The sequence below is a fragment of the Myiozetetes cayanensis genome, unplaced genomic scaffold (genome assembly GCF_022539395.1).
Source record: "Myiozetetes cayanensis isolate MyiCay16 unplaced genomic scaffold, myiCay2020 scf34, whole genome shotgun sequence".
NCBI classification, from domain to species: domain Eukaryota; kingdom Metazoa; phylum Chordata; class Aves; order Passeriformes; family Tyrannidae; genus Myiozetetes; species Myiozetetes cayanensis.
The window spans coordinates 543,860-555,918 of record NW_026087566.1 but is presented as its reverse complement, the minus strand read 5'-3'; the positions used below and the strand labels follow the sequence as shown (position 1 = coordinate 555,918).

The 12,059-nt window shown below is 46.2% G+C and overlaps 1 protein-coding gene across 1 annotated transcript; it reads right to left on the bottom strand.

Annotated features, from left to right (window-relative positions):
* Positions 1-4,455: 4,455 nt before the first annotated feature.
* Positions 4,456-7,420, bottom strand: LOC126646263 (acrosin-like). Its single transcript, XM_050327470.1, has 5 exons — positions 7,335-7,420; positions 6,924-7,124; positions 6,322-6,587; positions 5,896-6,041; positions 4,456-5,031 (listed from the first exon to the last, which is right to left on the bottom strand). The coding sequence occupies exons 1-5, from the start codon at positions 7,418-7,420 to the stop codon at positions 4,456-4,458; spliced, it is 1,275 nt and encodes a 424-aa protein (XP_050183427.1).
* Positions 7,421-12,059: the final 4,639 nt, after the last annotated feature.

The following is a 12,059-nucleotide window of genomic DNA, read 5'->3' as shown; positions in this document are numbered from 1 at the left end:
AATAAAGTAGCACGCCAAGCAAGTAAACTTGAAAACAGATATAAACACACAAAAATAGCATAAATAGTGACAGTCTATATTTTATCACCTTGTAACTAGTAATTGAAATTCCTTTGTAATAATTTTATGACACAGATAAGCATAATTATGGGGAGAACATACAATATCTAAGGAGAAAACATCCTAATGTTAGAGTCAGGCAAATGAAGTATGGAAAAAATGTGCACGTGAGAAAATCTTCAAGATGAGAATAGGGGGTGGCAGGAAAGGCAGGTGATGGGCCCAGAATAAGCAAGAAAGAGGCCTAGCAAAACCAGATCAGAACTGTTTCTGACTTCAAGGTACTAGAAACAATGCTGGGACCAGATGAAATCATGTATTTTCTTTTTTAGAAGGTGTATAAGCAGCATAGAATACCTGTGATGAGAAGGAAAGATGGGAGAGAAAGAAAATGCCTGCTTGGATTCCAGCTCCCCTTGACTAAGAGATGTCCAGCCTCATCCCTTTGACCTTGGTGGTAAGATCACTGAGGACCGCAGCAGTGAGGGATAACAGCATCAGCTCCCTGGGATTGTACACGTAACTTTGGATAAGCTTAATAATTGCTTGATGTGATATGATTAATAAAGAGTAGGAACTAACAGTCTATGATGTGTATACTTAACTAATATGAAATAAAGTGCTGTTATGAAGTTTGAAACTGGTCTGGATTTTTAGTCACAATACTGTGAAGAATATAGTATCAGTCTCTGAAAATAAATGACGTTCAGATAGATGTACATTTCCTCATTCTGATTTTCTTTGCTGCCAAAGAATAAGAGGAGAAAATGGAAAGCACATTAAGAGCAACCGTTTGGTCTTTCAAACATGATAGCATCATAAAATCATTTGACATCAGGGATTACCACTATTAATGACAAGAGAAGGTGGAAATCACCCAAATTAACATTGCCATGACATTCTATACCTTATTATTATCCTACTTTCTCTACAGTAAATAAGAAAATTCTTCTCTCTAACAAAGAAATTCTCTGTATTTTGCATTAGTGTTCACAGAGCTCAATACAGGTTCCTTGACCTGCTACTTGTATCATTTTGGTAACTACTCCAACAAAAAGCAGTGGGAATATGTGCGTAATTGTGTTGCTCAGCACAGAAGTTATGAAATTGCTCTGACATTTCCCCATTTTCCACCTCGTGACTTCAGAACTCCTTGTGATACTGGTTTGTGTCATTAGTCATAGTTTGATATGCACTGACACTGTACTTCAGCTCCTCAGTGTCACAAGCACAGTGGTTGTGTTGCTCAGTGTGTCCCTCCTGGGCTGTCACCACTGTGTGGAAACGCTGACCACAAGTTCTCTGATAATGCCTGATAAGAGGCTTCCAAGTAATTTTTAAGTAATGGCAGTTGCAAAAGCTTGATTAATTATAATAATTTCTCATTTGTTTTGGACAACAAACTCTAGTTTAATATGATGAAATATTTTTTAATATTGCAGAATAATCTGAACTGTGAAAATAGAGACATTGTGTTTGAAATAGCTCTATAAATTAGAAAACAGATTTGCCTCTATACAGTAAAAGAATGTATGGTTTTTGTAAGACAATATCATTCTGAAACATCTATCATTAAGCAAGTTGTTCAGATCCCTAACTTATGCGGATACTTATCTAGTGAAATTTCCTAAATTATTATTGCATTTTGGATACTGATCTGTGATATGTCCCCCATCCCCAGTGGGAGAGGGGCAAAAAGGAAAGGGTGAGACCTGCTAGACTCCACAAAATTAGGGTGGGGGGCCTTATTGGGTTTTCCCCAGGGCCCGCCACCTCCCCCTCCCTCCCTATTTTGAGGGTCCCTCCCCATTTTTGGAGGAGTTTCCCTGACATTTTAGTTTCCCTCCCTGACATTTTTGGAGGTCCTCACCCATGTTTTGGGGTTCTCTCTCCCACTTTTGGGGGTCCACCCTCCTACTTCTGGGGGTCCTCATCCACTTTTGTGGTTCCCCACCTATTTTTGGGGCCCCTCCTTCACATTTTGGTGCTCTTCCTCCAATTTTTCTTGTCCTTGGAGGTCTCCCACCCATTTCTGGGTTGCCTGTCCAATTTTTGGGGTCATCCCTCCATTTTAGGGGTGACCCCCAATTTAGGGCTTGTGGGAAGAAGGGATTAAAGGACATCTCCAAAAAGGTTTTTTTCTCTTCTATTTCAATTTTGTTTCATTTTTAGCTTTCTTGGGTTTAATTTTTAATTTTTATTTTCCTTTTAATTTTCTTTTTAGTTTCCTTTATATTTCTGGTTTTTATTTTCTTTTTTTATTTTTAACTTTATTTTAATTTTATTTTTATTTAGTTTATTTTTAATTTTAATTTATTTTATTTCTTATTTTGTTTTTATTTTTATTTCTTATTATTCCAGAGAGGGAAACACTGCAACTCCTCTGGGCAAGGAAAAGGCTCCTCTGCTCTTCCCTTAAACACAATGCCTGGAATTAGTGCCCTGGGAGCCCAGTCCAGTCATTCCAGTGAATGGGGGCCACCCAGAGCAACTTTGCCAGCATAAAATGAAAATTACACTGTGGTCAAATATATTCCCAGCAGGATTAGAAAGTCCTGGCCAAGGTGACCAGTCCATGGAAGTCTGACCAGTGACAATCAAGGGGGGGTTTTCAGTGGGATACTTGTAGGTTTTACTGTCCAGAAACTCCAGTTCTTTTTGGCACCTTCTGCTTAAATGTTTCCCTGTTGAAAGAGGTCAATTAGTTTTTTTAGTGACCAGATTGCCAAAGTTCAGGAAATACAATCAGCATTCCCTCACACCTCCAGCGCCTCCACACCCACCTGGGATCCGGGGCCCATGGGCAGCAGCCTGCCTTGCACAAGCTCCAGGGGTGGTGGTCAGTCCTTTATTCCCATGCCTTGAATACCAGCTATTTGCAACAATCTGGGCTTTTGACAAAGGCTGCAAATCAATCACCGTCATAACCTGAGTAGTACTATTAAATGACACTGAACTCTGTATAAATATTAATTAGTTTGCATGATTAATTCCTTAACTATTTTAAGCAGTGTACAAAGAAGAACTGGACTTGAAGGGGATGTGTGGGGTCTGAGAATCACCTTTCCCTGCAGAGACCACCTGAGATGCTGAGTTCAGCCTGGTGGGTACCAGGCACACAAACTTTGGGGTACAACATGATCAGACGCCTACCTCCTGGGAGGGTCCCTGACTGTGCCCATCACCTGCTTTCTGCCACAACCCTCAAGAGCTTCCCACCATGCTGCACAAACAGCAAAACTGGTTTCTGCAATTGGCCCCCAAACCAGCTCACTTAGAGCACATTTCTGAGCCCAAAAACCCAGCTGCTGAGCCTGCGTGCCCGAAAGTGAAGCACTTCGCCTGTTCCTAAGCACAAAGGCACACAACTCAGTCTCCTGTGCCAGGTTCAGAAAATGCATGACTCGAGCTGTTTCTGAGCCCCAAAATCAGCCACATGAGCCTGCTTTCAACAGAAGATCTGGTCTCCATTTTCTGGCGCCAAACCACCTTTCTGGTCCCATTACCGTTCCCTGTGTGCAATGCCAAAGGGTGCAGGTAGTGCAGCCAGACCACAGTGCTGCACCCTAGGGTCCCATACACAGTTCAGGGAGTGCCCAGCCCTGAGCCTCTGCAGGTCAGCAGGAGCACAGGCAGGGCAGGCATCACTGCACTGCTGCTGTTTCTGCCTGCTGACAGCCCCTACCCACTGCCACATCCCCTCCTGCCCTCTGAACTATCCCCTGCCCTTCATGAGGGAGGCATGCATGGTATCTGAGGGTAGGGGCAGCCTCAGGGAACCACTGGGCCAGCTGCTCTGGGTATGGGACTGTGCCACAGGGAGGCAGGCACGTGGGAGCCAAGGCGGGGGCAGTGAGCACGGGGAGCTATGGGAAGGGAAAGTACTGTTGCTTTCCCATTTTTCCCACAGGCTGATTCTCTCTTCGACGCCAAGTCATCTCCCTGCTGGATGTCAAGCTTCTTACCCAGTCCTTGGGGCTAACCTTAGGTCCTTCTAGAACTGAGTCATGAGAGAGTCCAGTTTTGTCACACACACAGGGATCCCACTGATAAGCAGCCTAAAACAGCATTCTAAACTTCTGCCTTCAAGAATTGTAGCCCCCTATGACTTGTGTACCCTTCTGCCACTGCCTCATTTTGCAGGTGCCAGGCATGGGACTCCTAGCCTTTCATAGGAGACTGAATTCGATTGAAAACATGGCTAATGGTGACAATAGGAAACTTTATTTCCACAGCTAAATCAACTTCAGCATTTGCGTGCATGCAGAGGAGGAACACAGGCAGGACAGAGTAGGTCTTTGACCCTGAGGCTGCCTTTGGGTCAGCAGGCACTGCCCTAGAAGGAAATGGTTGTGGTTCACTGCAGCCTGCACTGGATCCTCTTCATCCTGCTGCTCAAGTCTTTTTTCCCATTAGGTCGTGTAGAATCTCTTGCACCCGAGTTAGGAATTGTACCAGTATCTGGTATGGATGTGGAGCAGGTGTAGACCAGCCTGATTGCGTTGCTGTTGGCCTTGGCCCCTGAAAGGGGGTTGAGCTGAAGACTGGCTCTGGCACTGGCGTAGCTGTTACAGCTGGGCATGGATGTGGAGTGGGTGTAAACCAGTCTGATTGTGTTGGTATTGGCCTTGGCTGCTGAAAAGGAGTAGAAGTGAAGGCTGGCTCTGGCTTTGGAGTGGTTTTTACAGGTGTTTGTGGATGTGGAGTGGGTGTAAAGCAGCCTGATTGTGTTGGTATTGGCCTTGGCCGCTGAAAAGGGGTTGTGCTGAAGGCTGCCTCTGGTGTTGGAGTGGCTGTTACAGCTGAGCACAGGCCCATCTGGACCAGGATCCAGTCGTAGAAGTGCTGAGTGGATGTGTAAACTCCAGGCCGTTTTGCTCTGGCACAGCCTTTTCCCCAGCTGGTCACTCCAACAAGCCAGAAGTAGTTGGCACTGTTATCTTTGCACACCAGAGGACCTCCGCTGTCACCCTGCAGCAGACGAGAGAGGATTAAGGTGCTGTTGGGTGGCTGCTGTCAGTACTAGGGGCTTGCTTCTCTCTTGCAGCCCCTGCCACAGCTGTATTCCTGGCATAGAAGGGCTCTGCTCAGGTGCTGGATTCTTCAGAAACTTAGCTGGGAACAGGTTGGGGTTCTGTAAGATAAGGCCCTCTATCATATCTGAAAAGTGATCCTGGATGTGTGGGAGGATGAATGACCCAGCATATGGATATCTGGGCTGCCAAGAGCACTGAATGGGCTTTCACGGCAGAGTGCCAGGCCTAAGGAACACGGGCACTGGGCAAGAACCTGTAGATACGGAGAAGGGGAGAGAAGCCCCACAGTGGTGGGGAGCCAGGGTTGGAAAAGTGACTTGCTAGGCAGAGCACACGCTGGGCTGTGTTTGGGCAGTGGTTTTGGAGCTTTCTTGGGGCATCCAAGTGGACAAAGTGAATAGGAATGAGCAAAATGCCTTTGCAGAAAAGGGTAGCTATAACCTGGGCTGTGCTAGCAGCAGTGATGCCACCATGACAAGTGAAGGGATTCTTCCCTTTTATTCAACACTTCTGAGATCCCATCTAGAGCATGGTGTCCCATTTTTCTGCTCCCTAGAGCAAGGAAGATACTCCCATACTTGAGTGAGTCCAGAGGAAGGCCATAAAGATGGTGAGGGAGCTGGTACACAAAATGCACAAGGGAAGACTGAGAAAGGTGTGTTTTGCAGGTTTGAAAGGAAAAGGTAATGGAGATCTTATCACAGAATCACAGAATATGCCGAGTTGGAAGGGACCCACAAGGATTATTGAATCCAACTCCTGCTGCTGGGGGGCTGGATGACTCATAGTACAGTCCTACCTGACAGGTGTCGATGCTGCCCTGTGGGTAGCCAGCACATAGGTTGTGGGCGTGGATGGTCCCAGCATACCATCGGCTGCTGTTAACGAGTTGGATATCAAGGAGACGGACCTTGGCCTCCTGCAGGACATCACCTGGTCCCTGAGCTGTGAGCACAGAAAGGAATGAGCACTCAGCAGTTCACTTTCAGTTCTTCTGCTCTGTCTGGGTGTGGAGCCCTTCCCTAGGGCTTTTCTTTGCCTCTGGAGCAGCCATCAAAGTGCTGTGGTCCTTCTGCCTGGCTTTGGGTGGCAGGCCAGGCCCATCTCTCCAAAGGCATACGTCCTGCAGCCTGACTCTGGCTTTGGCCTCTGTTGTTGAACCACAACTTGTGTCCCCAGCGTCCCCAGCTTGCCTTCAGGGCATGAGTTCTTTTTGGGAACTCACCTTTTGTACTAGTGGAACCCCAACCAGCAATGTAGCAGGTTTTCAGCTCTGACACTGTAAGAGAGGTGTTGGGAACACAGGCAAGCTGGATGTAGTCACTGCACTCCACGGGTTGGTCCAATTCCACCAAGGCAATATCATTCTGCTGCGAAGAAGCAGCGTAGTGTTGGTGAACCAGGAGCCGCTTGATATGGCGCAGCTGGGCCTCAGGGCCCAGCTGAGTCAACTGGGTGGCCCCGATCAGCACGCGCCACATGGTGATGTTCCTGGAAGGCAGAGAGAGAGGGGTGAGACGAAGCAGAGCCATGTGCTGCATCAACTCAGCACTTGCCTGCCTTCTGCTTCTCAACACAGAGAGGAAAGCAGTGCAACTGCGGGTGCAACTGCCTTAGCATGCCTTAGCCTCCAGGAATGTCAAGCTGGAGGCTGCTAGGCAGCAGTGGCAGGAGCCCAGCCCTCTCCTGAGCAGTCTCTCAGCTGGGCTTTCTACTGCCCAGGCACTGGGTTCATTGCAAGGAAAAAGGATGGGAGTAGTACGTGGAGCTGTGGACTAAGCACCTGCCTGTATTGTAGGGATATCCATATTCTCTGCTCCTCCTTACCTGGCCTTGTTGAAGCAGTGGGCTGCTGTGAGGACCCACTGTGGGCTGATGAGGGACCCTCCGCATGTATGACCAGTGCCTATTTTCCTGGGATCCTGGATGCTGACAATCCAGGGCCAGGCCCCTGGCTGGGCACCTGTGCCACCCACAGTATGTTGCATGCCGTAGTCAGAAGCCATGGGCCGGAGCCCGCACGTGTCTCTGTAAGCAGAAAGTCATTACTGCCCTGCCTGACTGCTGCTACTGCTCAGGCTATGTCTTTCTGCCCTAGGACCTGGGTGCTGGCAAAAAACTGAGGCTCCCACATGGGGTTTGGGAAGCTGTGGTGTGGTGAAGTGGGAAAAGTGGGCCCCCTCCAGGGAACCACCTAAGTGTTGCCCAAGCTCCCTCCCGGAGTCTGGGACCACTTACCCGCAGGTGTCCCAGGTGCCATGTGCAGGCCTGAATATGGTCAACAGGATGAGGAAGTACAGCAAATTCATCACTGCCAGCAGCATATGTCAACCGAAAGAAACAAAAGGTTGTCTCTTCCAGTGCCACTGCTGACCCAAGTGCCCACAGCACTCATGCTGCCCATGGCACCGTCAGCCCTAGGGCTGATGTCACAAAGTGTTGTTCCAGGTTCCGGGAATGGAGCCCTCAGGGGATGGGGGAGGGGCAACACAACCTCATAGAACCATAGAATGGTTTGGGTTGGAAGGGACCTTAAAGATCCCGTAAGGAAAAAGTGGTCCCATACCCAGCACCTGCAAAACGGGTCTACTGTGGGCCATCAATTTGGGCACAATGGGAAAGAGTCACTCCAAAGAGAGTGCTTAGTCAGAGAGTAGGATACTCATAGTGACAGAGTGACTACCAGAATGCTTTCCTCTGCCACCTCTCTAGCAGTCATATCTGCTAATTGATTTCCAACATTAGTTGGTGTGTTTCCAAATTGATGAGCTTTACAATGCATGAGAGCCACTCCGGTTGGTAACTTCTGAACACTTTCCAGTAATAGTTTAATGACATCTTCACACTTGACAGGAGATCCTTGTGCTGAAAGGAGCCCTCTTTCTTTAAAGATAGCTCCATGGACATGTACTAGTCCAAAAACATAGTTGGAATCAGTCCATATGTTGACCTTCTTACCTGCAGACAATTCTAGGGCTTGCTGCAGAACGATGAATTCAGCCTTTTGTGCAGAGGTGTGAACAGCTAATGGGTCAACTTTCATTGCCTTGATTTGGGTCACTACTGCACACCCAGATTTCCGCTCTGCTCTGCACACAAAACTGCTCCCATCTGTGAACAGTTCCCAGCCTGGATCTTCTACTGGAGTGCCTCTTAAATCTTCCTTGTAGGAGTAAACCTGCTCAACAGTTATAAGACAGTCATGTTGTGAGCCTCTTGGCATTCTAGCACAGATTCAAGGAACATATCTGAGTTCTAGGTGGTAGTTGTTTTCAGTTTTGCATCATCCTGTTCCAACAGTACAACTTGATATTTATGAATTTGATTTGTGAATAACCAATGACCAGTTGTTTGGAAAAATACCCCACAGCCCTTCTCCATGCTCCCAACCTCTGAGCAAGTACACCTAATGCAAGGTGTGAGCATTGATGCACAAACAGTATGTAAGGTTTTGTCAGGTCAGGTAATCCCAAAGCAGGGCTGGCATTAGAGCTCTAAGTCTCTTAAAGCTGTCTGGTATTCTGGAGTCCACTGTAGTATTTCAGGGTTTCTCAGGGCCTCATATAAAGGTCTTACCAACAGTCCATAATTAGGAATCCATAGCTGATATCAATCAGCTATTCCTAAAAATGTCCCTAATTCACATACAAACCTTGGCTCTGGAGTTTCACAAATTGCCTCCTCTGTTTCGATTCCGAGGCTTTGAAGTCCCTTAAAAATGGTGAATCTCAGATATGTAACCTCCTTTCTGTCAATATGGGCCTTTTTACTGGACACCCTGTAACCCGTTTGTCCCAAAAAATTTAGTAAACTAATAGTCATTTCGATGCATCCAGTTTGAGTTTCTGTAGCTATCAGTATATCGTCTACATATTGCAGCAATGTGATTTCTTCATTTTCCTTTTTCCATATTTCCAATTCTTTTGGCTGTTGGTTCCCAAAGTGGGGCTATTTTTGAAGCCTTGTGGAAGAATAGTTCATGTTAATTGGTTTTTACAGCCTGTTGGGGGACCTTCCCATTCAGAAGCAAACAAGGGTTGACTTTCAGTTTCAAGGAATATGCAGAAGAAAGCATCCTTAAGGTCCAAAACAGTAAACCACTAATCAGATTCCTTAATTGTAGTTAAAAGTGTATAATTATTTTCTACCACTGGGTGTGTTCTTTATCAGTAGAATAGGAGTATTATATTCTGATTCACATTCATTTAGTAATCCATGTTGCACAAGTTTAGTAATTAATTCCTCTAACCATTGCTTAGCTTTTAATTCCAAAGGGGAGCCCCTGGTGGTCTAGTGGTAAAGGCGCGGCGCTGTCACCGCCGAGACCCAGGTTCGATTCCCGGTCAGGGCCACTCCCGGGCTGGTGGAGCTCGTTAACCCTTAATAGGCAATCCATCTACGTCCTAAGGACCTCGCTGCCACCGTCCAAGCTCGCTTGGCCCCGGCAGATGAACCTTAGGATTAAAGGGTGGGCTCAGTTCCGCGCACACTCTGTCTCACCTAAAAAAAAAAAAAAAAAAAAAAAAATCCAATGTGCAGGCTGGAAGGTGTAAAGACCTTCCCTGGATCTTCGCTCGCGAAGAGTGGCCGTTATTATTATTATTAATTCCAAAGGATATTGATTTTGCCTTACCAGTTTGGAGTCTGGTTTCAACTGTATTCTTACTGCTTTTGCTGCCCTTGATTCCCCAGGAATTCCACCAACAGAGTAACAGCTTTTTCCACCTCCTCTGGGATTTCCTCTGTAATACTGGGTTGCTGTAACAACATAAAATCCTGGGCCTCCAAGATCTCACTGTCAAAAATTACATAGTTGAATTTGTTTATTTTCAAATATTATTTCTTTCCTAACAAAGGCATTGACCATGCAGGCATATATAGGAATTGATGTGTTAACCACTATTTACCTATGTTGAATTTTAAAGAATGGAAAAGTGCCAAACTGAAGCTTTTCCTTGTCACAGCAACAAAGCAAGGGAAATTACAAAGGTATTGTTAGAAGAAATAATGCCTTGACTTGGAATTCCACTGTGAATTTCCTCAGGAAAAGGACCTCAGTTTATAGCAGAATTTGTGCAAAAATTGTCTAAAATATTAGGAATCAAATGGGATTTACATACTCTTAGGAGACTACAATTTAGTTGGGAGGTTAAGAGAATGAACCAAAGCCTAAAAAGGCAAATAAACAAAATCTGTCAAGAAACCTCACTTAAATGGCACATGCTCTTCCTCTGGCATTGTTAAAAACTAGAATCCAGCCAAGCTCCAAGGAAAAGGTAAGCCCATGGGAAATCTTTTATGGGAGGCCATATCAAACTGTAACTGTTCCTGGAGAGAGGCATGTGATAGGTAGTCACAGTTTAAGAGAATATGTAATCTCTTTGGGAAAAATACTTTTATCACTGCATAAATTTGTTGTTTTAGCCTCACTGGAAACCTTGGATATTCATGCACAACCTCACCAGCCAGGAGACTGGACATGAAGTAAGGAACCACTCAATCAGAAGTGGAAAGCACCACTTCAAGTTCTCCTGACTACTCATACAGCCGTGAAAATGATGGGTGAAGACTTCTGGATTCACTACACGTGAATCACGCCAACTCTGGACCCAGAAGGACCACACTGAAAAGTGCAGCAAACAGCAAATCCGCTGCAGATGAAGTTGCAATGGAACCAGAGACTCTAAATTGAGAGATGTTAAATGGTTTATCTTTGTGTTGTGTTGTTTATTCTCAACTTTCCACTCATTCAGATGAAAGTATTCAGATGGTGGGTCTTCTAACACTGTGTATCGCCCGCCCTCAGGAGTTTCCCTCTGCTGGTAGCTCAAAATCCACAATCACTCGCCCAATGCTGGCCCCGCTCACATATAGGGCAATTCCCTGGAATGGGGTTCTTTGGACAGTTTTTCTTAAAATCATCAGACTCTTGACATCTGTAACAACCCATCACAAGCTCCAGCTCTTCTCGGTGCACGTAGCTTTGCTGCTAATGCTGTAGCCAAGGAGGTAGCACGATAGCCAGTAGTACCTACATTTTGACATGCTCAAACTTCATTAATTAATATTCTATCTTGGTTATTCATATCTCGCTTCTCATGCTAATTAGTCCATAGTTTAGGTGCTTTCCTTATTTCTCCCAGATAATGCAGCCCAGCACTGTGCTCAGCTCAAGCACCAACTGTGGTGCTCGCTGCCCTCATGGAAGGCCCCCTTCATCGTAGCAACAGGATGCCCATGGCCCCCTGTCCTGGGCTCCCCCATCCCTGGCCTCACATCCTTGTGCCCAGGACAGGCCCTGCTATAGAGAGCAGAGGGGCTCTGCTGCCACCCTGGGGGTGCCCATGAGCTGTGCAACAGCTCCAGTGGCCAAGTGCAAGGCTGAGCTCTCCATGGGACTGTGTCTGGCCTCAGGCAGATCCACTGGCCTTTCCTTGTCTCTATTTCCACTCATGTCCCAAGAATGCAATTCAGGTATTAGTCAAGATATGATTTTCAAAGATCTTTCAAAGCTCCTGCCTTTCCTGACTTCGTCATTAGTAAGGTCGTTATAAGGAAATTTCTGCGGAAGAATCACACCTAACTTTCTCACTACGTGGGACAAGAAGGAGATTTCCCATTTTATGCTAAGGCCCAGTACTTGGAAGAAGGTGGTTTCCTGGTTCTTATTTGCTCCGATGTTGCTTTGGTCATCCACTGGGAAAAAGGCATGAACAGGCTCTCTCCCTCCCCTACTGCAATAACTTGTTTTACACCCCAGGTCTTTATAGCCATTGATGCGGCGCACGGGTTCGAAGAAATGAAGCCGCAACACTTCTGGGGCGATGAACTGAAAGAACTTTTAGGAATGTAACAGAAAAGACTTGGGCTGATCAGCCAACTTAGGGGAGCAGAAGGAGAAACTAAACTGCACAATCAACATGGCTCCTGTCTTTTATAGGGTAGGGAAGGGAAGATCCTGGA

Excerpts from the sequence above, each read along its gene's own strand:
- LOC126646263 (XM_050327470.1), bottom strand. The coding sequence starts at position 7,420 with ATGCTGCTGGCAGTGATGAATTTGCTGTACTTCCTCATCCTGTTGACC. Across the intron at positions 6,042-6,321 it reads GGGTTCCACTAGTACAAAAG|CTCAGGGACCAGGTGATGTC; the intron begins GTGAGTTCCCAA and ends CTGTGCTCACAG. Across the intron at positions 5,032-5,895 it reads GCAGCATCGACACCTGTCAG|GGTGACAGCGGAGGTCCTCT; the intron begins GTAGGACTGTAC and ends CGTCTGCTGCAG.